At 40.3% G+C, this 25,488-nt stretch overlaps 5 protein-coding genes across 9 annotated transcripts; 2 read left to right on the top strand and 3 right to left on the bottom strand.

The window, feature by feature from the left end:
• Positions 1-729: 729 nt before the first annotated feature.
• On the bottom strand, positions 730-4,609 carry LOC104965282 (mucosa-associated lymphoid tissue lymphoma translocation protein 1-like). Its single transcript, XM_010794240.1, has 4 exons — positions 4,463-4,609; positions 3,977-4,220; positions 3,166-3,332; positions 730-869 (listed from the first exon to the last, which is right to left on the bottom strand). The coding sequence occupies exons 2-4, from the start codon at positions 4,108-4,110 to the stop codon at positions 730-732; spliced, it is 441 nt and encodes a 146-aa protein (XP_010792542.1). The 5' UTR covers positions 4,111-4,220; positions 4,463-4,609.
• A 793-nt stretch (positions 4,610-5,402) lies between these two features.
• On the bottom strand, positions 5,403-7,536 carry mrpl54 (mitochondrial ribosomal protein L54). Its single transcript, XM_010793461.1, has 3 exons — positions 7,266-7,536; positions 6,385-6,541; positions 5,403-6,161 (listed from the first exon to the last, which is right to left on the bottom strand). The coding sequence occupies exons 1-3, from the start codon at positions 7,390-7,392 to the stop codon at positions 6,029-6,031; spliced, it is 417 nt and encodes a 138-aa protein (XP_010791763.1). The 5' UTR covers positions 7,393-7,536; the 3' UTR covers positions 5,403-6,028.
• Positions 7,537-9,410: 1,874 nt separating this feature from the next.
• hnrnpm (heterogeneous nuclear ribonucleoprotein M) lies at positions 9,411-18,048 on the top strand. Of its 5 annotated transcripts, none has more exons than XM_010793456.1 (16): positions 9,411-9,630; positions 10,833-11,014; positions 12,569-12,621; positions 13,290-13,297; positions 13,458-13,551; positions 13,633-13,905; positions 14,482-14,635; positions 14,751-14,800; positions 14,926-14,986; positions 15,595-15,720; positions 15,811-15,873; positions 16,170-16,238; positions 16,331-16,432; positions 16,557-17,167; positions 17,449-17,500; positions 17,590-18,048. In XM_010793456.1, the coding sequence occupies exons 1-16, from the start codon at positions 9,545-9,547 to the stop codon at positions 17,751-17,753; spliced, it is 2,148 nt and encodes a 715-aa protein (XP_010791758.1). In that variant the 5' UTR covers positions 9,411-9,544; the 3' UTR covers positions 17,754-18,048. The 5 variants fall into 5 exon arrangements, with proteins under 5 accessions (XP_010791758.1, XP_010791757.1, XP_010791761.1 ...); XM_010793455.1 differs by having other exon boundaries at positions 16,152-16,238; XM_010793459.1 differs by lacking the exon at positions 16,331-16,432 and having other exon boundaries at positions 9,412-9,630.
• A 490-nt stretch (positions 18,049-18,538) lies between these two features.
• LOC104965281 (mitochondrial import inner membrane translocase subunit TIM44-like) lies at positions 18,539-22,499 on the top strand. The gene is made up of 6 exons (XM_010794239.1): positions 18,539-18,580; positions 18,968-19,072; positions 21,001-21,216; positions 21,293-21,373; positions 21,526-21,675; positions 22,467-22,499. The coding sequence occupies exons 1-6, from the start codon at positions 18,551-18,553 to the stop codon at positions 22,497-22,499; spliced, it is 615 nt and encodes a 204-aa protein (XP_010792541.1). The 5' UTR covers positions 18,539-18,550.
• Positions 22,500-23,285: 786 nt separating this feature from the next.
• LOC104965280 (mediator of DNA damage checkpoint protein 1-like) lies at positions 23,286-25,068 on the bottom strand. Its single transcript, XM_010794238.1, has 4 exons — positions 24,907-25,068; positions 24,284-24,421; positions 23,597-24,172; positions 23,286-23,368 (listed from the first exon to the last, which is right to left on the bottom strand). Exons 2-4 carry the CDS (start codon positions 24,417-24,419, stop codon positions 23,286-23,288), a joined length of 795 nt encoding a protein of 264 aa, XP_010792540.1. The 5' UTR covers positions 24,420-24,421; positions 24,907-25,068.
• Between the last annotated feature and the right edge of the window lie 420 nt (positions 25,069-25,488).

The raw sequence follows: 25,488 nt of genomic DNA, 5'->3' as shown, positions 1-25,488 counted from the left end.
GCTAGCCAATCAAACCGCGTGCAAGCTGGGAGAGCCAGTATTCCAAACGACAAATTACGGTAGCAAATCACCCGGTTCTTTACGACCAGAACTATTTACCAGGATACAANATCTACAATAAACAATTTCTTAATGATATTTACCATCTCCACCTTGAAAATCTATATAAGATCATTTAAAGAGCTCCTATCATGCTATTTTTAGGCATATATTATGGGTCTCAGATATATAAAAATATATTTAAACGTGTTTGCTAATGTAAACAAAGACCATATTACGTCCAAAACACGTCGCGCATTGTTTCTGATAGGGCCGTGGGTGTAAAGCCAGCCCACATTTCCGATATTACGTCATATCGGACGCAAATCTGGATCAGCTCCGTTGTTCCCCCGTTTTTAGAGATTTGGGTACGGAGGAAAAGAGAGAGTGTTTTATTTTCTGACACACCGGGGACACATATTTATTTATAAAGGACATTAAAAAGTGCATTTTGCATGATAGGAGACCTTTTAAACATTTAGCCAAACAACTCAATAAATACATAACACATAACTGAGGTTTTGATATGAAATCTCTCCATCATTACTTTTTATAATCACTAAGGATGCAGGATATATCGATGTCATGTTTATCATGGCTGATAGCAATAAGATTACAAATCATTTCAGATTTGTTTTACATTAACAAGAAGGCTTGTGTATCCTTAATTATGAAATAATCACACGAGGTTTAACTGACCTCCTCTTTGCCTCTGAACCACTGGTAGCTGAGTCCCGGGGGGCCGCTGGCTCTGCAGGTCAACACCACCCGCCCCCCCACTGTGGCCTGCTGGGTCTGTGGCTGCACTGTGATCTGGATCAGCTCTGCCTCTATCACACACACACACACACACACACACACACACACACACACACACACACACACACACACACACAGAGACAAGTGGAAACAGAGGACAGGTATTGAAATATGTTATGACGAACATAAACAAACATTGCATTTTTTCGACATCCTATATTATGGCTGTCATTTTTAACGACATACTATGCTACGCCTGGTTTCTAGACACCATACCGTGCCTTATTTCAACATAAAATACCATGGTTTTTTTGGCATTTTTTCGACATGCTAAACGACGTATTTTCGCACCCAAACACACAGAGACAAGTAGAAACAGGACAGGTATTGAAATATGTTATGACTTGCTGTCTGGGCTATCTTTATCAAGATAAGGTTTAAATATCCTAATTCTGGGAATTGAAAATAAAAGTGGTTTAAAGGTCAAAGATGGATTCGGGTAACAGTAAAACAGGGGAAAACTTGTTGTCTGGGGATGCCAAATCAAGAATCAGAATCAGAATCCCTTTATTAGTCCCACAGAGGGGAAATTTGCAGCGTTACAGCAGGAAAGAGCCACAGACAGCTTAGTGTTGCATATCTGAAATGCGTTAAAAAAGTACTAAGTTATAAAAAAAATGATTGAAAGAGAAGGATGAAAGGAATATAAAAGGTTAGAAAAGTGTCAAATGAACTAAACTATAATTTCCCGGGAAGACTAGGGGTAGAGGAATGTGAGAATTTGGCTTGGGGTCTTGTCAAATATCTGGAACAAACTCCCAGAAACCTGCAGGTCCGCTGCAACTTTTACTGCTTTTAAATTCAGGCTGAAGACTTTTCTTTTTGCCGCTACTTTTAATTGAACTATTCATAGAACTTTTATTCATGTACCTGTATTATTATCTTTACTTTTTATTCATTTTTGTAAAGCACTTTGAATTGCCTTGTGTTGAAAAGTGCTATAAATAAACTTGCCTTGCCTAAGCTGTCACTAATGTTATTTATTGCCAGTTATTTCACTGCTATAAACCAAAATGCGCACACTGAGAAAGATTCCAAAGTAACTGCATGTGAGTAAAATAGTAGTTTAAATTAATTTAGCTTGTTGATAGTTCAACTACATTCATAATTGCATAGTGATTTGTTAGATATATTTGCTATTTTTTTACAGTTAACTTCCTAAAACTACAAACAATGTTATCTTATTCACTGTCAAGTTGAGCTGCCACCACCACACAGCTGTATTCAAAACAAAGCTGACAATTTATTTTACACAGTTTTTTTTTCTATACGACCTGTGAACAAACAGGCACTTTTAGCAAATGCTACATTGAGTGGCATTTTCTTCTGGCATGTGACTTTTCCTGTGTGTTAATTATTTTTAGGAAAATTAAAGTTACACATTTGTATCTCATGTCAACTCTTTCAGTTAACCAAACTAGATCATAACTATAACTAGATTTCTCTCTAGGGTAGCTTTGCTGTAGTTCAACTTCTTCCAGTATAAAGTAATTGATAGCTTTCAAAGTAGCTTCTCAAACACTGCTAATTTGTGGCCTTTAACACATTTACACACGCTTTCACACTCAGTCTGAATTCAAAGCATCAACTCACAATCTAATACTAATATCTTTAACATTTAGGTAAGTGTCAGGGAATAATTTCCATAGATGTTTACCTTTTGCCCTCTGACGCAGATGCCCAGCCTTGGGCAGCAGCTACCTCCCCTAATCAGGGGCTGCCCCAGCATTTTGTTGTTGTTACCAGTTTGTGACCAGGCAACTCTCGATCAGAGATAGTTATTGTTGTGGGACACCTGGAACACATCCTTCTCGGGGTGTCGATGACCCCGAGCCATAAGCGACAACAAATGTGATTCAGTGTCCTCAGCTGTTTAGTCTATCTATTGAAGAATGTTGATTATTACACTCTGAACTAGTTAAAGCCTGGAGCTACAGGAGGGTTCTTCAGAATTGATTGTGGCATCTCAACCGTGTGGTCAAACCGTGGCCCGTGACATGTCTTGTTGTGACATGTCTTCGGCTTCCGGCCGAAGCTCCAAATAAACGTTCAGTGTTTGCCAACAAAGCTCCAGCTCTCCTCGTGTCTCTCTGAGTCCTGACTCCAATTGCTTCAGAAGTTTCCCCCACAGTAAGCACATTTAAAGGATTACTGTATATCAACAGCTAGTAGCCTTAGAAAAGTCTAAAATGTAACCCTGCTGGGAAACAAACCCACGTTTAGTTCAAATCCCTAGGATGTTATAGTAAGAGGTATTTCCTAAAATTGTAATATATGTAATTGCACACCCAGTCACTTCTTCTTTACCTGTGTAGGTGAGGTAGTGCACAGCTTCCTGGTGGTCTATCTTCCTCAGGCAGTGCAGCAGGAAGTCCAGGGAGCAGGAGCGATCGGCTAGCCGAGCGAGGAGAGTGCGTCCCGGGCTGCCTGCAGCGCTCAGCACCTGGAGGGAGCAGCAGGTCAGCTCGCTCTCACTGCAGGGGTTACAGGGTTTAGTGTTAGTCTGGTGGGGACAGTTCGTGGGGCCAAATGCAGGGGAGGAATTAACAAACTCGCAGGGATGTGCACAATGAGTTTAATGAGTATCAAGTTTGGTTACAGAGAAGCAGTCAAGGAAAACCTCCCCCCTCAGACACCCTCCAACAACGCTTATTGTACATGTATGATAATATGGCACTTTTTACACTACATTTATTTTTGAAATCTTTAGTTACTAGTTAATTTCCAGATCGAAATTATTCATACAATATATAATCAGCTTATACATCATTAGGTTAACTTTACTGAACCCAGCAGTATATGCACACAAACACATTAACAAATCAATAGTTTATAAACCAGAAATATGATATATATTATTGTGAGCTGAGGCATTTTGCATAATGAATACAGTACTAAAAATAATATTTAAAGTTTGAATGCAGCATTTGTACTTGTAACTGTAAATTGTATAGTAGGTTATAACGTATATCACTTAAGTAAAACAACTGAGTATTACTTCCATAAACTCAAATATAAGGAAAAACTGTATAAAAGATTCCCTGCACTGTAGGATGAAGTGTAAACGTCAGTTATAATTTCAAGAGAAAAGTTGCGTGGTGCCTTCAATGTCTCTCACCTGCAGCGGAATCTCGGCTGCTCAGACACAGCGTTTGCCAGCTGCCTCCATCCACAGGTGGAGTTGTCCAACATCTTTGACAGCCTGTTCAGCACTTGTTCAGTCAAGGAACCGATGCTTTTTCCCTCTTCCATCTTCGTTAAACACCACTAACACACCGAAAAATCCACCAGTCAAACAACCAGTGCTTTGATAGTTAAGTCGCGTTCGGGTACACGTTACGCCCATAGGTTACGCCAGAAAACTGTAGGTTGTGAAAGACAGTATCGAAGCTCATGTTATAACAAATACCTATAATTGTAAAACCACGAAAGGAGATGGTAATCCTACTCAAAAAAACAACTAATCACGGAAAAGTAAAGCAAAAAAAAAAGGATACTACGAAGTGTATTTACACCAAACTAAACATCGTGACGTCGATTAATAACTGCCACTGTGCAGCTTCTTCCGCCATTATCATTTATCAAAGTTGTGAAGAAAACTTACCGAATTTCCAGAAAGTAGTCAAAGATGAACAAGTCCAGTGAAGCAGGAACGACCGCCCTTACATTAAAATAGACCTTTCTGCTGCATGGCCCTCGTTCGTTCAGAAAGATTTTGTTCCCCTGATGACTTTCTTCCTCTGATTTCGGTTCCTCATTACATCCCCGGTAATTTGCATATAGTGTTGTCATAGCAACATCATATTATTGAAGCTAACTACAGAAGACGAAGGAGGAGTAGTACATATCTTTGATTGGGTGGAGTATAATACACAAGTACTCTATTCAAGTATTCTACTCGAGTGCACATTTAAGGTGTACTTTGAGTACTTTTAAATGCAACAATCCAAAGGGAGTTAATTGTATTAGCAATGTAAAGGGGTCCAATTCATATTTGTATTTTGTGCCTCTCTTGACATGTCTCCATGCTTTAATGTTCAAAAAGCTCTTTATTTATCTCATACTGTCTGTGCTGCAGCACCTCTTTTCACCCTCTGTCTGAAACCAGAGACCAGTGAGTCTGCCCTCATTGGTTAGTTGGCCGGCTCCGTTGTGATTGGTCAACCGCTTAGAGATGGCCCGCCCCTTAGCCTATCACGTACAATTTGCTGGAGCACTAGCCAATAGATCGGTGAGTGTTACATAGTGATGTCACTATGTTACAGTAGTAAACAAAGGAGTCCAATGGAGGCATTTCAGGCAGCGGGTGGGGGAGTGTGCCGGAGAGAACGTTGGGATTTTAGCCTTTGGAGACCATCATGGACAAAACCATTTATAGTGTAACACACTACAGGAAAGGGAAAACCCCAAAAAGCATCATAAGGCCAGTAAGTTACTTTACAAATAAGTATTTTTTTTTTTGCATAGAACACACAAGTATATAAAACACGTTTTTTCAAATGTCTTTTCTATGTTGATTGAAGAAAGAATAACAAGGCAAAATGTGCAGGATATTTCCTTTTTATTTGTATAATGGCTTTGCAAAAAAAACGAAATAACATTATCAACATGAGTTGTCAAAATATGAGCAGGCCATCACACTTCAGGTTTGAATAAAAAACCACTGAAAAAACATACATGTGTTTTATACATACAATTTATGTAAATGCAATGAATAATCCTGGAAGCCAAGAATGTATAACTACCTTTTTGAAATTGACAAGAATGTAACACAAGCTTCACTTCACGCAGTTTGTGAGTTTTGATTGTATCACACAATCTATGAAATGTGAATGTTAAAATGTCATCACAACTGCACAAATGGTGTCTGCTGAAGAAGATGTAAAAGCTCCAGAACAACTCCAAAATGGAGCTTGTCAGCCACTCAAATTTCCAAGGTCACCATTCTTGTGTTATTCCGTTTTGGTTCAGAAAGTTCCTGTATTTTTGTACTTTATAGCTTTCAGGTATTGTCACCAGAGTGGCATTAAAGATTCTTCATGATTTGAATCAACACACTTAAAGCGGCATTCGGGAACTCTGGCTCAGAACGTATACTATGTCAGTTAATTCAGTCCAGGGAGAAGCAACCCAATGAACAGGAAGAAGTGATCAGTCAGTCCAGTGCGAGTTAAAACTTCTTTCCTTTTTGCAGTTTGTTATGACGCCAAATATTCTCCTTCCTCAGGCGCTGCCAGTATTCCCAGGTGTCCGGCTCCATCTCGTTCAGCTTTTTGGCCGTTCCCAGGTTCAACTCGAACAACCTGAGAGAAAGAACAAAAGGAAAGGTGACGCTTTTTCTAAGACTGGTCTAAATAGTTTTTATCTCCTGTTAGAATGGACGATAAAAAAAGGTTGCTGGATATCTCTGAAAATAGAGAAATCATCAATTTGACAAAATGCTGAAGGAGAGGAGGTTAGCTGTAAGTGATGCGGACAGAAAGCAATAGAAGTGTCAGAAATAAAATAAATGTGTGTCCTCCTCACCACTCTGGATATTGGTCATGAGGTTTCAGCTGGGGGTCTTCTCCTTGCTTGAAGATGTTGGCCCCTACTGCATGAGTAGTGAGTCTGACGGGGTCTGTACAAACCTCGGGACCTTGCAGATCCTGTTTCATCATCCCTTTGCCTTTAACTTTAGCCACTGCAAAGAACAGCAAATGGTAATGTTTACTTTACAGTGACATGTCGATCAGGGTTATTGATATGAGCTGTTTGAAAATAGAAAAATAAAGCCAATGAGATTTTGTACATAATATTCATCGGTGGAAGAAGTACTCCAATTCTTTCCTTAAGTAACATCAGATATACTTTTGAAAACACTATTACAGGTGGAAATCATAAATCCAGAATGTTTCTTAAAAAAGCACTGAATTATTATCAACAACATATACTTAAAAGTATCGAACATAAATATACTACTAAGTGGGATTAGTAGTATAGTACTGCATCATATCATATAGGCATATCATGAGTTTGTATCTATGTTTTTTAAATGCAAAACGTATCCATTAACTGGTAAGTGTGAATTATATGACTTGAATTTAATTAGTTGCATATTGGAACTACTCAAGTTAAGTAGAAGTATGTCATGGCTACACTTCAGGACAGTACTTATTTAAATAACTTCTATAATAAGATAATAACCACTGATAATAATTGTTTAATAGCATGAGCAGACATGTGATTTAGATGGTATACATGGATATATAACGTCAAATAATAACATAACACTTATCCACAAAATGCTTTCCACTCTGGACACCTGTCCTTTACATCGATGTCTGGTAACCGCATTTAATTCACAGTATGCATTGGAAAACATTGAGATATACTGAAGATACATGGCACTTATCTTCTTTACTCACCAACTTTCTTAGCATATCCACATGTCTGTATTCTGTTCAGAGCGCTCGTTCTGCACAGCGACGTTGTGGCGTTGTTTGCAATACCTTTGGATAGCGTTACTATCCTGAATAAAGTGTACAAAGACATTTTCCCTGTAGGTTATGTGAAAACGCTCACCATGCTACAGTTTGACTTTCATAGTCCCTTCAACTTCCGGTTTGGCTCTGTGAAAATTATCTACTGCCCCTCTGTGGCCGGAATGATGAGCTGCAGGACGACCAGAAAACAGACAAATATAATAAGGATTGTACTTTACAAAGATAAACACATTTAAGAAATATATAAGAAGAGAAAGTTGAGCCCTTAATATAAAAACAAACAAATAAGAAGCTGAAAAAGGAGTTATAATAAATTAATATTCAGACAATGTTGATGTTTGAATGTTCTTGATAGAGATTTTCCTTTGTAAAACGGCATTTATGTTTATTGTATTTGGTTGTGATGATGACTTGCAGAATCAGAAACAGGTGTATTGCCAAGTAAGTTAACACATACGAGAAATGTTTCTTTGTGTATATGGTGCATACATAAAAGCGTCAGCCAAATGAAATGTAATAATAATAATACATACATGACACTTATATAGCGCTTTTCTAAAAACTCAAAGACGCTTATAATGCAATGTAATGTAATAAACACAGTTAAAGAAGATACATTGTAAGAAAAACGACCAAAAATGTAAACCATTTATATATTAATACTATTTTAACATTAAATTATAGAGAAATATTTACATGAAATATATAGATGTACCAAAAAAACTATAGTATGAGATGACATAATACTCGGATAAGAAAATGTGCAGTGTTGTAACGAACAGTGAAAGCTGTGCATATATTAAAAGAGGTAGCTTTGTATACAAATATTTTCCAAAATATTATATTGTAGGGCGTCACGTGTTAGAAAAAGGGGACAATTTAACATATAGCATAGCAGAAGACCATATGTCCCTCACCTGGGTGTTGAAGCTCAAGCAGCTGCATGAAAAACCAATGCATAAACCTCTGGACCACCAATGTGTTTTTAAACAATGAACACCTAACTATAGGTCTTGCTGTGATGGGATTTCGATTGAATTTTTGCCTTTATGCACACAACGACCACACATGTATGGAGGACAGAACATGACATAAGTAAAACATGATGCTTTGGCTCAAAGGGTAAGTGGATGTAAGAGTCAGAAGGTTGGTGGTTTGATTCCCAGCGTGGCAGAGTGCATTTTGGAGAGACATGTACACGAATGTACAGGTCTGCTTTGCTTTGTTTCTGTAGTTCGCGGTTGAGATATTGTAAAAAGCCAAACCGATTATGATCTTTGAATTCAGAATCCCAACTGTTAAGATTTTGATGAAACCTCTACAGGTGGATTTAGCTTAAGGGGTAAATAGATGTCTACCAAGCTGAAGGTCTGTGGTTTGATTCAATCTCATATGGAATTAACGAGGCTGTGGTAATTGTTGTGTAATAAACGGAAATGAAAAGTCAGTGAGAAAGCAACGGAGGATTAAGTCCAGTTTTTTCTAATGACATGTTCAGGAAACCAAGCTCCAAATGTTATGCTAGCCATTGTCATTGTTTTCCTCTTTGGAGTTGATTCACTGTGTTTCACCTGTATGTCTATCTGATTATGTACCTTGAGGGAAACACAAACAAAAAAGTTACATTCTGAACACATACTTGACCAATAAAGAGGATTCTGATTATCTGCCTCTCACATCAATGAATATACAACAAATAAAATATTAAGATATCTAATAAATGTTTTAAAATGAGTCTGTCTGTATGCTTCAGTTCAAGGATGTAATGTTCAGTAATGCTACACTATGGTGTACAGAATATAATTGTATGTTTTATATTGTTGTTTAATAGCAAACTAGATAAGGATCATTTTAAGTGAAATTATGAAAAAGGAGACACACATTATTATCAATCAGCAAACTAAGAAAATGTTCCTATAAACATACACGCAAACAAATCACATTATTATATTCATTTGTCGGCTTCTGGGCACTCTTATTCTGAAAATCTCCATTGTGATTTGCAAGGACTCTTACTTTGAAAGTAAAAAATCGGATGTAGACGCTTCCATCCCATCTTTTTAAATTCCAACCTGCTCTTTCTCCGCCATTTTCGGTTGTTGGTGTCGCAGTGGTGATCGGTTATTGACTCGTTAAAATCAACAACGCTAGTCTTCTATTACATTATTTAATTTGAAAAGACTCCAGACTGCAAAAAGAAGATGTCCACCGAGCAGGCCGAAAGCATTACGGTGACCGAGAAAGCAGTCCAGCAGCCGCCGCCGGCGCAGCAGCAGCCACCGCCGGGGTGAGTTAATTCATCCAGGATTTATCCAGGTTCATCCATCTAGGGTCCTTTGTTGGCTCTTAGCAGCTAATGCTAGATAGTGAGCCGTAGTGATTCAGATACACACGGATGTCTTTATTCCAGTATTAAAGAAGAACTATCCCTTTGGTTTGCACATTTGTGAGCAAATTCATTTAAGGCACTTTGAACAAGTCCTAACCGCACATGTTGACGACCCCCGTTTTTACTGGAAAATTCCTCCCATTTACTATGTGCTGTAATTCAGCCCTAGCACTTTTTTTGGCCTCTGCTAATAACTTGTTTTGCATGTCGTAGTTCCAGTTTTCATCAATAACTAGTTCCATTCATCGAGGGTCCTTTGTTGGCTCCTAGCAGCTAATGCTAGCTTGTTAGCCCCAATGATTAAAATCCACGGGGAGGTCTACAAATACTTCCAGTATTCAATAAAAACTATCCCTTCTTGATTGAATCTTTTTGAGCAAATTAAACTTTGATACACTTAAAACGTCTAAACTTTGTCGTTATGTGTGTTACAACGTTGTTTGGAGGCGTGTTTGGGACCCGTCTATTTACCGGAAGAAGATTATTTCCATTTAACGCTATGTGCAGTAATTAAGCGTTAGCATTTATTTAGCTAGCTAATAACTTCAGTTTTTAAAAGACAAACTATTGTTAACTCTTTAAACTTTGATAAACCGCCGTAAAATAAATAACGTTATAGAGCCAGGAGCACTTTAGTCAAAGAGCGGCCTTGCCATGCGGCTGATAAGGAATTGTCCCGGTAGAAAACTATTGTAGTTTATCATCATAACTCCGGCAATTGTGAAATGGGATTCAAAGAAATACAATTATTTGCCCGGTTAGGTTTTATTTCCACTAGCCTTTATCACCTTTTTAAAATCAAGTTTGAAGAGGATTATTACATCAGGATGAGGATAATCCCCCTTGGCCCTCTATTGGTTAGATTTGGTAACACCAGTGGCCTCATTTTCAGCAAAAGTCAAAATGGTGCCGCGTAGTTAACATTTTATTTGTAACTGTTTAAAACATGTACCTGACCTATGTCTGCAGCTATTGTGTTAATCTCTTTTATGTCCTTTTTCATTTGTGAATTCACTCCCATAATCTGATCGTGCTCAATTCTGTACCTTTCAGGTGTAAAAGCTTGTTTTACTCACTATCTTACTGTCCTCTTTATACAGCGAAGTGAATGGAAAAATCAAGCTTGAGCTCAATTCAGGCAGGAAGGAGAGACCCCAGAAGAGAGGTGGAGGTGGTCGCTTCGAACCCTATGGAAACGTGAACAAGCGATACAGGGTTTTCGTCAGCAACATCCCATACGACGTCAAATGGCAGGCCCTCAAAGACTTGATGAAAGAGAAAGGTAAGGTGTTTAGATAAGGGGTGGACTCTGTCCATTTGGACATAATTAAAGAGGCAGCATCCAGGGTCAATTTCGTTTGACCACTGCAGCTTTGAGGTTTTTTGGAGATTTTGTGCAGAACCTTTAAGTTGTACAATGCGGCGTGAGATCTTGTGAAGAGTTATCTGGAACCAAGGTTTTGGACGAGGTTCCCCTCATTTGTCCGTCAATTAGGAGTTGCTGCAGACTTGCACAAGAGCTGCAAACCTGGATGTTTGACTGAACATTTAATCTCTCCCGAGATTACTAAAACCTATTGTGATCTTTGTGAAGTGAGTTGTACATGTGTCAATCCGGTCCATTACCGTGGAAATGGAATAGTTGGGATCATAAGTGGAATATTGAGTTCTCACAGAAATCCATGAAAGAACATTTCTGTATCTAAATGTATTTGCTCTGTTGCAACATGTTATCAACTGTGAAAGTCTGAGCTCATGTTTTATAAATAAGTTTAAAAAAATGGAGCCAAGTAAAACAATAATATTTTGGATGCAGTCAATTTCAAGTTCTCTGAGAACATGGATTACATGTGCCGTTACTCATGTCTCAAGTACTTGTAGTTATGGGGTATTGGAAAGTGGAATATGTATTTTAAGTAATGCATAAATATGCATTTACTTGAAGTTAAAGCATGTGTGTACAAGGCACAACCCTTTTTCAGAAGGAGTGCCTTTCTGTGACAACTGACTGTGGAGTTAAATTGCATTTTCTCTTTTAGGTATGACCTTGACAAGCAAATGTTTTCTCAGCAGACCTCGATGTTGTGCCAAACACGGCCATGCGTTGGGGATTTCTTTGGGGTACAGGTCTACAAAATGAAGCAACTTCTTATGCACTGTCCTTGTCTCTAGAGGTTTGATCACTGATGTCCATTTGTTGAACAGACCTGAGATCTGGAAAGAAGGGACAGGGCACTGTGGGCGACGCCAAAACAAAATTCTGATATTGTGCGTTTTAAGGAAAAGGACCAATTTCCCCTTAGAGATTACCTTCGTTAAGATTATGGTTAGTTTTCTAGCTTTATGTTCCTCTTTGACCTCAGTTGATGGGCGACTGTAAAGATGCATTGTACCTGATGTTTTTAAAATGGCGACATTTGACAAAGTACGCACAGGTTTGCAATGAAATGGACGGAGACATTGAAAAGGTGTTGCCTACTTGAAATTAGTGGGTCAATTATCTTAGGTAGAAGGTGGTGTTCGCGGCATTACATCCAAATAGGAAGGCTGATGGCCATTTCAACTGTTGTTGTCCTCAGTCTATTGCTTCTTGTGCTTCAGGAGAATTCCAACAAGGACAGGCTAAGAAGTCTTCACTTTTTTGAAAAGAACCAAGCTTGCCTTTTGTAGACCTGTACCATATTGTGCTGCTGCTGAGGTGCTGGGGAAAGGCGCAGGACTGGCCGTCTGAGCTCACTGTGACCAGCCGCCCTACTTGTGTTTCCGCTCTAAACCCCCATTGTTCTCTCGGCTTCTCTCCCCTTGGTGTGTGTCGTCTCTGGAATCTGATTTGTAGTGGGTGAGGTAACGTACGTGGAACACTTAATGGACACAGAAGGCAAATCGAGGGTAAGTGCAAATACATACAAATAAAAACATGAATAATCCTAGACAAACCTGTGTTTGTCACCTTTTGGTGTCTTTGTATTCATTGTTGGGAATGGTTAAGCTTCAGAAACCTGGTGGAGTGTGTGAGATGTTGACGTCCCGCAGGCGTGTTTTATCCGGTGTCGTCTGTGGCACTCGATGACTTGAGGTCATCCCGAGGGTTAATGCTCCTATAAAAGGACTTCAGCTTTCTTTGTAGCCAATCCTGTGGTATTGCAGTATCCCTTTGGTTGCTGGATTTGCTCCTCATGAACTAAAGGAGTCTAGTCTGGAAGAGGTTGTTACAAGGCTGTTACAGGGTTGTTAAATAAAACTAGAACTGCTTTCTGGAATCGTTCCCTCCATTATCTTAGTCGTAGGGAATCCTGTGGATTTCCGGCCCTTTGGAAGTTGGAAAAATACTGTTATATATTCAACAGACGTGTTTGTATTGTGTAAAATGTGAAGTCTTACAAATGTATTTGATGGTACAGATTTGTGGCCAAGACGGTAAGCCTGAATGATGTACTTTTTGTTGTGCATGAATTCTTTATTTTTCAAAACATTTATTTTATTCAACCATTGCCTTTGCTAATTTGCATTCTTTACTCCTTTGGGTGCGTCCTGTCCCTATGTCTTGGATCAAAAAGGGTTGCGCGTAAGTAATCCATCCATTTATGTATTTAATTTAAATTGTTTGTGCTTCTCAGATTAACAAAATGGATGTTTTTACAATCCGATTTAAATTGACAAATCAGAAATAAAGTGCTAGGATTTTACGGATTTTTCTGACGGGATGTACTTTACTTTCCTTCCAGTGTTGTTGAGTTCAGGACCGAAGAGCTGATGAAGAAAGCCGTGGAGAAAGTCAACAAGCACAATCTCAATGGACGTCCCCTTAAAGTGAAAGAGGTATGTCAAAGCAAGAAAAACAAATCTAAATGGCAGCTGCCGATTTCCACGACCTTTGATATTTTCTTGCTCTATTTGTAGGACCCTGATGGTGTGATTGCTCAGAGAGAAATCAACAAGACTCAAGGTGGAGGACATCCAGGAGGCCATGGTGGAATGGGGGGAATGGGCAATATGGGAGGCATGGGAGTAATGGGGGGAATGGATCGCATTAACATGGATCGAATGGGCCCAGGACCAGGAAATGGCAACGTTAACATTCCTCCTAGCCTGATGAACAACCCCAACATCCCCAACGAGGTCATCCACGGTCTCCAGGCCGGCAGGATTGGCAGCACTGTCTTTGTGGCTAATGTGAGTTTTCCCAAAAATAAACATAATATTTGAAATGTGTCATTGCGAAAAGAGAAACCTTGTATTTTCATCCTTAGGCGCTTTCACACCTGAGTACTTTTCTCAGTATAGTTCCAAACTTAGTTCATGAGAACCTTTTCAGTCCCTGCTAGAGAGCTCCCAAAAAGTTTTTGAAGTCGCCATTTTATTTTCTTAGCATTATTAGCATTAACATTAGCCCAGTGCACAAACTGAGAGAGACTAAGTTATGGCAACACAAAAGAAAACATGGGAGTGATGAGGAGGTGTCGGCATTTTGGCGATTTACCCCAACTCCGGGGACTTCGGGTGGCAGTATACGCCGTGAAGTTGTTTGCGGCCTGCCAGTAAACCCAAAGCAGAAGAAGAAGAAGTGACGTCAGCGGCTTAATTTGCCTAATCCACCCCCAGAGACTTATTCAGGTGTGAACGCGATCTGCTCTTTAGCTCATCAGAACTAAAGAGTTCTCATGAGCTAAGTACGGCAAAGTACTTGGTGTGAAAGCGCCTCTTGTCTACGGATAAAACTCACTCTTAAATGGTCCTTTGTCCCTGCAGCTGGACTACAAAGTGGGCTGGAAGAAGCTGAAGGAGGTTTTCAGCATGGCAGGCATCGTGGTGAGGGCCGACATCCTGGAGGACAAGGATGGGAAAAGCAGAGGCATGGGCACAGTCACATTCGATATGCCCATTGAAGCAGTCCAAGCTGTCTGTATCCTTTCTAAAACTGTTGGATTGTGATCTCTGTGTATGCATGAAATGTTTATTCATTAGAATCACGTTGTGGCAAAAGGTCTCTGGTGGGCTTTTCCTTAATGATTTCACAGCTATGTTCAATGGACAGCTTTTATTCAACAGACTGATGCACGTCAAACTGGTATGTTCCTCAACCCCTAATGTACTTTGATTGAAGCACATTAAATATTTCCCAATTTGGGATTAATAAAGTATATATCTATGATTGAAGTATAAAGTCTAAATCTGTCTGTATGCTTTTGTCAGGATGAGAAATCCCTGCCCAAAGATTTTGGACCACCTGAGAGAGCTTCTTCTGCTCTCCCCCGTAAGTAGAAACGTAGCTTTCTTCACTCAGATAAAAAACATAAAGACATTGTTTTAAATGGAGGGTAGAATGGTTGAGTATTAAAAACGTGTTGTCCTTGAAAGTGTACTTCTGTTTTGTGCTGACTTTCACCTGTGATATAGCTTTGTATCGAGTAAATACACCTTGTTGAAATAACTAACCTCACAAACATATCCTGAGATACTTACTGGGTTAGTTTAGCAAGGGTTTCATATTGTACGTTAATTCATATTGTATTTTTTATTATATGTACAGCACTTAGGCTCGACCAAAAATCGTTTATAAATGTGCTATATAAATAAAACTTGAATTGTTATAAGTGTGCTAACAATAAACCTAAAAGTGTCCTTGGTTCTGCCACTTATCACATTTGTTTGTTCAGTGAATGAAGTGAACACATGACAAAAAAGAAAGCTCAGTTTTCTGATATTTTTAACCAACAAAAAAGAACGATGCAACATTTCTATCTAGAAAGTTGACATGTTGACGCAGTGGTCCAACCGCTGCCGTTTATTTTCCACGTCTACATTTGGATCCCCTTTAGTTCCGCGAAAAATGTAATCACATTTTGCATTTTCTCTGCCCAGGTGGCCTGAGTGGTATTGGTCTGGGTCTGGGACCTAATGGCCAGCCCATTGATGCGACCCAACTGAACAGAGGAGGAGGAGGCGGAGGTGGTGGTGGTGGAGGAATGGGCAACATGGGCCCTGGAGGTAACTAGCTGAAGTATTATTTTGTTAAACCCTTATAAATAAAAGATACCCTTGGAATCAGTAGATAATCATCTCTCTTGTCACTTGTAGGAATGGATGGAATGGGCTTCGGCAACATGGGCGGTCGTATGGGAGGCGGCAGTGGTGGGGGAGGTATGTCCTGAAGGTTTTTTAGTAGTGTGGTCCATAATGTTTTCAATACTACCGCTACCTTTTTATATAATTGAACAACAATTCATAGTTTAATTGAAGCCCCTGAAATAATTGTACGCGGACACATGAACAACATCATTATCACAACATATTAGAGTGCTTGGCAAAATGAAAAATGTATAATTCATAATGTTTTTGTTTTAAGCTCCCATACTCGTATATCATTAAGGCATCAGCTTTTCATCGTTTTCGTTGTTTTTCTGCCGTTTGGCATTAAGACTTCCAATCTGTTCCAGGAATGGACAACTTTGGAGGAATGAACAACATGGAGCGTTTCGGTTCTTCCGGGATGGGCAGGGCTAACGGTAAGGGAACGCGTTAATCCCTCTCAAGCCAGCGTGGAACTATTTCGCGGTTTTCTGGTCGTTTCTAATGGTTTAATCTCTTGCATTGTCAGAGATGGAGCGTGGGATTGGTGGTGCTTTTGAGAGGGAGTTTGGGCGGAATGATATGGGAATGTCTCGCAATAATTTTGGAGAGTCGTTTGAAAGAGGAATGGGTTAGTATTTATTTTTTAGGATCTTGTTAAATATTCCCTCTAGCTCCTCTGATCATCAGGTGCAATGCTCGGCTCAGACAGTAGATTTTAACTGTTTTCCCCCTTTTTGGTCTCTTTTTAAAAGGAAACTCCCAGGGTATGGACCGCATGAGTTCTGGCATGGAGCGCATGGGAGGCGGCATGGAGCGCATGGGAGGCGGCATGGAGCGCATGGGAGGAGGCATGGACAGGATGGAGCGCGGGTCTGACCTGGAAAGGATCGGCTCTGGGTTCGACCGCATGGGCTCAGGGATGGATCGTCTGGGACCCAGTATGGACCGGCTCGGACCCGGCCTGGACCGCATGAGTTCCAGCATGGACCGCCTGGGCCCGGCTGGGTTTGATCGCCTTGGCCCCTCCGGATTGGATCGCATGGGTTCTGGCCTGGACTTCAGCTCCCCGATGGGAATGGATCGCATGAGCAACACCGGCATCGACAGAATGCCCACCAGCTTCGACCGCATCGGCTCCACTGGAGGAATCGACCGCTTCCCCTCCGGCGGCATGGACCGCATGAACTCCGGCGGCATGGAGCGCATGGGGTCCGGCAGCGTGGGCGGGCAGTTTGATCGCTCTGCAGACTTGGAGCGTGGGTTCGGAGGGAACTCCTTCGGAGGAGCTGGAGGTCCTGGAGCTGGTGGAGGCAACAACAACAACAACAACATCAGGAAGGGATGCCAGATCTTTGTCAGAAATGTAAGTCTTCACCTGACCTTTTCTTACAACTTATTTTCTTATGTTTGTGTAAAAGCACCTGGCTATAAACTCGATTCTAATGAACTGTAGTTTGGCCTAATTCACTTCTTCTTCTTTTAAGATTCAAGGCTTTTATTTTCATGTGTAGATATATCAATGTAAATCTTAGGTCACAGCCTCCTTCAAACGTGCAACATAACAAAACAGATAAAATAGTGCAAGTAATACAAATAAGCATCTTGCGTCTGATTTTTAATATCAATTTGTTTTTTGTTCTTCAGCTGCCCTTCGACTTCAACTGGAAGATGCTGAAGGATACCTTCAACACATGTGGTAAGAATACTCCTCGATTGCAAATATGATATTGATGTAAGCTTTTTTTAAAGATGACTTCTAACTAGTTCTCTCGCTTCCATCTGCAGGCATGGTTCAGTATGCTGATATCAAGATGGAGAACGGCAAGTCTAAGGGCTGCGGCGTGGTTCGCTTCGACACCCCAGAAACTGCCGAGCGCGTCTGCAGGACCATGAACGGCTACCGGCTGAACGGCAGAGAAATCGATGTTAGAATCGATAGAAATGCATAAACGATCTGTCTGTTGCGTCTTCCATTCATCTAGTTCCTCGTGTCCAAATGCCCTTTATGATCGGTTTTGCCCATCAGCATTTTCTTATCATATCCACTTAGATATTTGTAAGGGTGACAAATGTTTTTTTTAGTTTTGTTAGTTGTCACAGTGAAAGTGTTTTAGTTTTTGCTAAAATGTACTTGATTTTTTTTTTAGAGACCAAATTTTAACATTTTATTTTCTGTGATGCTTCACCTGTCATTGCCTTTGTTCTATAAGGTGTTTTGATAAATAAACCTTGGTGTTTGAAATACTTTGTTCGATGTCTTTCTGTGGAATTGCATTGCCTGTCAGTTACGGTGGACTTTCCAGAGACTATCAAGTTTTCTTTGCTTGACATTTTCCATTCTGGGTTTGTCGTGTATTAACACATAAACATAGTTATAATTTATAAGGATGACTTCAAATGGTTTAAAAACAATGTATGTAGTTGTTTCCAGACAGTTTAAGCAATTCATATTAGGGTAAAAGGGGCTTGGAGATGTAGCATAAGCTCTCAAGATACCCCCTTGCAGATAAGGAATGCAACATATAAAATAGAAGTATATCTTAAATTGATTCACATTTAATTCGTTAAAAAAAAACACATTTGAAATATGTTTAGTGTACACTTGCTTCATAAATTTAATGTCTAAATATATTATATATTACCTGAAATAAATACGTATTTGTAGTGTAGCCTATAATAAAAATACAAGGTAAAAAAGAACCGGAAGGTCACTACCGGAAGAAGGTCACGAGCATTAACATTCAAGATGGCGACCCCCTTGTGTCAGTGTTACCAGGTGAGTTCTGTGGACGTTTTGTTGTAAATATCAACCTTTCAACCCCACGAAATGATAAGGGAAGAACTTGAATTGCATATGTGAACTGCCAGTTTAACCTTGTTAAGTGTTGGACTTGTATTTGAAGTTAAAGTCATTCAGGGTGCTAACGTAGCATTAGCTAAGTTAGCTCTTTGGATTGTCAGGTGTCCAAACGGTGTTTGAATCAAATATTTTCGAAGTAAAGTCATGCATTGGTATCTAGCTGCATTTTCTGGCTTTCCATCATGACGTTTTGGGTTAATATCACAAGGTTTAAAGCTTTTGTTGATAACCTAAATGTGCAGGTCTGTAGGGTGATTGTGAGTTTCTGCGTGGTTTAATAAGATTGTATGTGTGTGTGTGCAGATATGTGTGAGAAGAGGCTTGGTTTCTTTCCCTTCCTGCTACCTTCTCCTTCACAACAGAGCCGCTGTCTACAGGACACATGGGCTCCTCACATGCTCTTCACAGGTACAACCCCTGTCTTATTTTCATGTTTAATTATGTCTGGATATTATAAAGCTGTACCTTTGCTACATGCCTTTTTACTATGAAGAGATTCCTTCAAATTAGGTCTGGGAGATTTAATAATTATAATATTAAACTTGATTTATACAGGGTTGCCAACTTTGGGTACCTGGCTGGAGTGAGATTTTGATATCATGGGTTTAATTACACATATGCGCACGAAATGACTGCTATCGTGTCAGTAGCGGGACCTTAGCATATATATATATAGGATATATATACAATAAATACAAATACACAATATTGGACACAGACTATAAAGGGCACAACGTTTCATTCACTAATGAAAGTCAAACACATGTTTGTTTCCACTGTTTTATTGTGTGCCTGTCGCGATAAGCAATTAATTGACTTATCGTGACAGCTTGAGCAGCTGTCAACTCAACATTGTAAATAACCAACCAAAAAGGATCGCCGGTTCATCTTGTTTTTGGCNCAGAGCTGCCTGCACTGAGTGTGTGTGTGAGGAAGTCCGTGGATTGGTCAATTTGGACCAATCAGCGGGGGCTTAACGTAATGGCTCCACGGATTGGTCCATTTGGTTCCGGGTAACGCATGACATCATGCGGTACCCTGAAGAATCAATGGACAGTGACGTATCTCCAACGAGGCGTTTTGGGGAGGTATTTTCTGTGTTACGGTACGTCTACACAGCAGCTTTGAAAAAATCTTGAAAATCTTGGAGCTGGGCGTGTCTGANCACGCCAAAAACAAGATGAACCGGCGATCCTTTTTGGTTGGTTATTTACAATGTTGAGTTGACAGCTGCTCAAGCTGTCACGATAAGTCAATTAATTGCTTATCGTGACAGGCACACAATAAAACAGTGAGCAATTAATTGACTTATCGTGACAGCTTGAGCAGCTGTCAACTCAACATTGTAAATAACCAACCAAAAAGGATCGCCGGTTCATCTTGTTTTTGGCGTGAGAATAGTTTGGGCAGCGTGAGATTGAGAATGAAAGCGTGTGTCACACGCCACATGCGTGAGAGTTGGCAACCGTGATTTATATAGCACCTTTCATGCTTGACGCAGCCCAAAGTGCTTGAGTGACAGAAAATGACAAAAACAAATGATATAGCCAGAATGTATTCTGATAAACGTCCTTTTATTTTTCATTAACCATGTTAGTCCGGCAGTGCTCAGTCAGTAGGGGCTTGGGCTGTGAGCCATAGGGTCGCTGGTTCAAGTCCCCGACCAGACCTAAATATGGAGTGTGGACTGCTACTTGGAGAGGTCCCAGTTCACCTCCTGCCCTGCCGTGGTGCCCTTGAGCAAGCCACCAGACATGCATGCATGAACAGTGAGGACTTGAGTGATAGTTTTAAGAATTAACCTGAGTACTTGAAGAAAAATACTGCACACAGCTGTTGGAAGAAAACTTCTTACAATATATACCAACACTATTTAACTGCTTGTTCAAATACATTTATCAAGATGTATCACAATATCTGGATTTATGATTTCACAATGATTTAATTTAAAGGTAGAATGTATTTATAAGGAAGGTAGACTTAACAATATTTTTTATTTTATGGAAACTATTGCTGAACAAGCGCCTACTTTAGCAACAACTAATGTGTCCTATACACCATTGCTAAATTAACTTAAGGGTAGTTTTGGAATATGTACTTTTTAAATGTTGTTGCACTATTGAGATATTTCGGTTATTTAGCCTACCCTAAAGGCTACCCTAATATACAGCCTCACAAACTACACCTTCTAAAAATATCATAAAGTTGCATCAACTAAACATTTCAACCTTCACCTTCAAACGTCCCCTTTTGATCAGGAACTTGAGATTGATTTAACTGCCCCACGCCGACTGGAGTAAATTAATAATGTGTTGTTTCTGATTCTTTCCCACAAGGTGTCTCAGTCCCCCTCCCTGCAGGTCAGGTATATGTCAGGGGAGAGAGGCGGGGGCAGAGGCGGGGGCAGAAAGGGTTTCATGGGGGAGTTACTGGACAACATAAAGCAAGAGCTAAACAAAAACAAAGAAATGAAAGACAACATCAAGAAGTTCAGAGAAGAGGCCCAAAAGCTAGAGGAGTCAGAAGCATTGAAACAAGCTCGAAGGAAATTTGTAAGTATTCTGCTACACACACCTTTTTATTATGAAAATGTGTGTTTGGTTTGCCAACGCAATGTCTTTCTTCTAGAAAACGATAGAGTCTGAAACAGTGAAGACCTCCGATGTTCTCAGGAAGAAGCTGGGAAACATCTCTGAGAGCGTTAAAGAGGTAAACGTGTTTCAATGTGATGCTGCCTTTCTTTTAATCATCATGGACATGCTGTTCAAATGTATCTATCCACCCTAACAAGATGTGTGTGTGTGTGTGTGTGTGTGTGTGTGTGTGTGTGTGTGTGTGTGTGTGTGTGTGTGTGAGAACAGGGGCTTGAGGAGGTGAGTCGTACGGACATTGGAAAGAAAATCAAGGATGGAATAGAGGAAGCAGCCAAATCAGCGAAGACCTCAGCGGAGTCTGTCTCTAAAGGTGGAGAGATGTTGGGGAAGACCGGTGCCTTCAGAGCAATATCACAGGTATGTAACGCTTTCACAATATACTTATTATTTATATTGCATTATAGCTTTCTGTTCACTTGATAAACATTATTTCCAATCCAGGAGTCATTGTTGTTACTATGGTGCAAATACATTTCTTTATATATTCATAGAAACAGAATCTTGAGTTTTTTTAAAGGTCCCGTGTCATGGCCTTTTCTACTGATCCTAATTCCATTGTTGAGGTCGACTAGAATACATTTATCTTGTGACATTTTCCAAACTCACATTGGTTTCTCATACAGCATCTCTGTATAGTATGTGTATTCACTCTCTGTCCTCTGCCCCCCACCCCCCCGTGAACCCAGTGGCCGTCTGTGAGACAGCGAAACCCAGCCCGAACACACACACACCCGCAGCCTGGCTGTGAGTTTGTGTGTGTGCTCACACACAGACTCACAGCCTCGCCGCGTCCCGCCAATCGGCGGAGCTGCAGCTGAGAGAAGATTGAGTGTGTGTGTGTGTGAGGACGTAACGGCTCCGCGGACGTAACGTAACGTAACAAAACACAGCATGACATCCCTACAGTTTTATTTCTGGNGCTCTAACCTCGATTTAGGGACGACCAGCAGGAGTCTGTCAGCGACCTCAGTGACCGTGTGGGTGTGTGTGGTTTTAAAAGATCTGCCAGGTACGGTGGGGGGGGCTAAACCGTTTAGGGCTTTGTATGCAAACAATAACATTTTAAATTGTATTCTAAAACTGACTGGTAGCCAATGTAAAGAGGCGAGTACAGGTGTAATATGTTCACGCCTGCCTGTCCTTGTAAGGAGGCGCGCAGCAGCATTCTGGACCAGCTGTAGGCGAGACAGGGAAGCCTTGCTTACTCCAATGTACACAGAGCATTGCAGTAATCCAGTTTCCAAGTTCCCATCAGCAAAAACACGTGGGTTTGCTATCCTGGCTCCAAAATGGTGGAATGAGCTCCCCATTGACATCAGGACAGCAGAAAGCTTACACATATTAAGGAGCAGACTGAAAACTCATCTCTTTCGACTCCACTTCGAGCGATAGAATTACTAACAAAGAATTATTAACAAAGCACTTACATACTAATAAAGGACTGGCTTATCTAAAGCCAGTTGAGTAGCACTTGAAATGTTTTGGCTCTATGAAACCTGATGTACTTATATGATTCTGTTTTCTTCAAGTTTGTATCTTCTTGGTCGAATGCACTTATTGTAAGTCTCTTTGGATAAAAGCGTCAGCTAAATGCAATGTAATATAAAACAATGTATTACTCTCTCAAAGTCATTCAAAGAAAGGAAAGGCTTGACCTTTGCTAAAAGTCTTAGCTGAAAGAAGCTGGATTTGACCACAGAATGGATCTGTCTGTCTAGTTTCAAATCACACACCCACATTTGTGACAATGGGTTTCACATATGGGACAAGAGAATCCAGCACAGGCGGGGCATTGGGGCCCCCACTGGGTCCAAACATTATCACCTCGGTCTTTTTTTCATTGAATTTAACATTTAATATTTTGACTAAAGTAAAATAAGGGATACACTGCATAAAAGCACATATCTCCACGGAGATGAATGACTGTGTTATGAATACAGATTTGTTTGAAAGATGTATAGGATGCTTTACCTTTCAGGGACGGTTTTGTTTGTGGGACTCAGGAATGTTGAACATCTGGGACTGGATTTATGGGAGTCAGAATCGGACACTATAAAAGACAATTTAATTTTGATTTGATTTATTTCGAACGTGTAAAACAGTAATACAAACTTTATGATACTGTACAAACTCAAGCAGTATCAAATTGATAAACAAACATATTATTGACTAACAAATGATATATAAACAAATGATCTACTTAATTACACATCTGAAAATGGGTGGGAAGAAGTTTACACTTATTTAATTTTAGTTTGTAATAACGTTATTTACATACCTATTGCTTTGCGCCTTCTTTGCCCTGTTTCTCCGTCTGAGTCCGAATCAGACTCCGGGACCAGGCTCCCTTCTGGGTAGGTTGGGGTTTGCTCAAAGGACAGGACAGTGGTTACGCCAGGGGTCTTCATGGTGTCCTCCTGATCAGGTAATGACACCCTAGCTCTTGTACCACCGTTGACATATTTCTTGCCGCTTGTGCTTGTGGCATGTAGCCGCGTGGCCTTTTCCCCTGAATGTCTGCTCACAGGAGTCCTCGCATCCCCTTGAGAGGAAACAGCATCTTCAGCGCAGCTCACATACTGACATGGGATGTCTGCCACCACCAAGCTGTCACGTTCACTGAGGGCATAGCGTACATTAGGTGTCAGCTTCTTTTGGCCCTTGCGGGTCCCATTCATGCTCCCTTGGTCCCAAACCAAAGCCTCTATGTCCACTTCACTGTGACGTCCTCTTTTCCTGTAGACTGAGAGGCAGATGGTGGCGTGCTGCTTCGAAATTGAGGGTGCTATCAGGGGCACGGCGCAGGTGTTGGGGTCACGGCCCAGGACGTTTTCTCCCAAAAAGAGAGGAACCTCTGGGAGGCAGAGAACACCCATCAGAAAAAAAGACAAGTTAAGTTAATTCAACTAAGTGCCTAAATCAGCAAACAATAGCAGTAATACCAGCAATAGAGGGGGCCACTCACCTGTCTCAGGTATGTGTGCATTTTTTAAGATGTACAGTTTAGCCAATGGTCGTCCCCTCTTATTTTCACTCTCATCTTCATGATCCTCCTCATCTGACTCCAATATTGAGTCACAGATCCTCTGAGTAGCATCCATACCTCACATAGGGTAGGACAGGACGACTGTTATACTACAGACACAGATAAATGGATGTTAAAGCAGTCTGTTTCCACCAACGTTAGCTTTAACTAGCCGTGAGAACATTGCTGGATATATCGTTAGTAGATATTGCTAGGCAACAACGTTACCATTAGCCTGAATAGCTTTTATTTGCTATACTTTTTTTGTTAAATTCTGCTTCAATCCTGTTTGTAGAGTGAAGCAACGCTGGCACAACTTTTATCGAACTTGTATCAACATGTCTATCAAATCACTTTGCAGCAATCCCACTTCCGGTCAGCATCCAAACAAAACTACGCAAAAGACGTCAACTGATAGTTTTGGTTATTCTAACGTCTAATTAAAAAAATAAATGTTATAGGCTAATGAACCTATTGCTTTTTAAATTTCGCCCAATATTGTCAATAACAATTATCAATGTAAATATAATGTACTACTGCTTTCAAGAAAGAGAATAATTTACCTTGAAAACTATAAAGGAAGTACCATCGACTCGAGGTGGCTTCACTGTACACCCGACTGCATGGTGAAATTGTTCAAATGAATGCCAAGTTCATTTGCATTGTTGTTGCACTACAAATGTGCCACATATTCGTAAAAAATGTACTCTGCTGTTACCTAGCTTTACACGTTTTGGAGATATGTAAAAAATAAACACACACATCCTGGAAAGAATCGAACACGCCCATAAGAGGTGTCTGTAATGCATGTGATTGGCCAGTTAACCGACCACTCACACTGGACTCTGTTGCCATTGGTCATTTTCCCCCAGCCTCACTTTAAAAGTTTTCTGATTGGACCAACATTCCCGCACAACTGTAGTGTCTTAAAGGGACCACACAGAATTATTGGATTGTGATACCATAACTAAAAACTAGTCCAACTGTCCAATATTCTTTGAGACATACACTTGTTCATTAATTCAAAAGTAATAGAAAAGGTTTTAAAAACAGTTTGATGTGTAAATCAAGTGGCCCAAATGAATACCCTTCTGCAGATATTGATTCGTTTTCTATCTTCATGTTTTGTTTTTTTTACACAAAAA

This window comes from Notothenia coriiceps, unplaced genomic scaffold (assembly GCF_000735185.1).
Source record: "Notothenia coriiceps isolate Sejong01 unplaced genomic scaffold, NC01 NC01_scaffold00037244, whole genome shotgun sequence".
NCBI lineage: Eukaryota > Metazoa > Chordata > Actinopteri > Perciformes > Nototheniidae > Notothenia > Notothenia coriiceps.
The sequence above is the reverse complement of the archived record's forward strand: the minus strand, read 5'-3'. Positions and strand labels throughout refer to the sequence as shown.

Bases quoted from the DNA above. Each gene is read 5' to 3' on its own strand.
- LOC104965282 (XM_010794240.1), bottom strand. From the start codon at position 4,110: ATGGAAGAGGGAAAAAGCATCGGTTCCTTGACTGAACAAGTGCTGAAC. The intron at 3,333-3,976 runs GTGAGAGACATT...TAACCCCTGCAG, and splicing joins CAGCCGAGATTCCGCTGCAG to TGAGAGCGAGCTGACCTGCT. The intron at 870-3,165 runs GTAAAGAAGAAG...TGTGTGTGATAG, and splicing joins GCACTACCTCACCTACACAG to AGGCAGAGCTGATCCAGATC.
- mrpl54 (XM_010793461.1), bottom strand. From the start codon at position 7,392: ATGTCTTTGTACACTTTATTCAGGATAGTAACGCTATCCAAAGGTATT. The intron at 6,542-7,265 runs GTGAGTAAAGAA...TGTTCTTTGCAG, and splicing joins TGGATATGCTAAGAAAGTTG to TGGCTAAAGTTAAAGGCAAA. The intron at 6,162-6,384 runs GTGAGGAGGACA...TCTTTCTCTCAG, and splicing joins CATGACCAATATCCAGAGTG to GTTGTTCGAGTTGAACCTGG.
- hnrnpm (XM_010793455.1), top strand. From the start codon at position 9,545: ATGTCCACCGAGCAGGCCGAAAGCATTACGGTGACCGAGAAAGCAGTC. The intron at 15,721-15,810 runs GTAACTAGCTGA...TGTCACTTGTAG, and splicing joins GGGCAACATGGGCCCTGGAG to GAATGGATGGAATGGGCTTC. The intron at 16,239-16,330 runs GTAAGGGAACGC...TTGCATTGTCAG, and splicing joins CGGGATGGGCAGGGCTAACG to AGATGGAGCGTGGGATTGGT.
- LOC104965281 (XM_010794239.1), top strand. From the start codon at position 18,551: ATGGCGACCCCCTTGTGTCAGTGTTACCAG. The intron at 19,073-21,000 runs GTACAACCCCTG...CTTTCCCACAAG, and splicing joins TCCTCACATGCTCTTCACAG to GTGTCTCAGTCCCCCTCCCT. The intron at 21,676-22,466 runs GTATGTAACGCT...TGTCCTTGTAAG, and splicing joins CCTTCAGAGCAATATCACAG to GAGGCGCGCAGCAGCATTCT.
- LOC104965280 (XM_010794238.1), bottom strand. From the start codon at position 24,419: ATGGATGCTACTCAGAGGATCTGTGACTCAATATTGGAGTCAGATGAG. The intron at 24,173-24,283 runs GTGAGTGGCCCC...TCTGCCTCCCAG, and splicing joins TGCACACATACCTGAGACAG to AGGTTCCTCTCTTTTTGGGA. The intron at 23,369-23,596 runs GTATGTAAATAA...TGTCTTTTATAG, and splicing joins AAGAAGGCGCAAAGCAATAG to TGTCCGATTCTGACTCCCAT.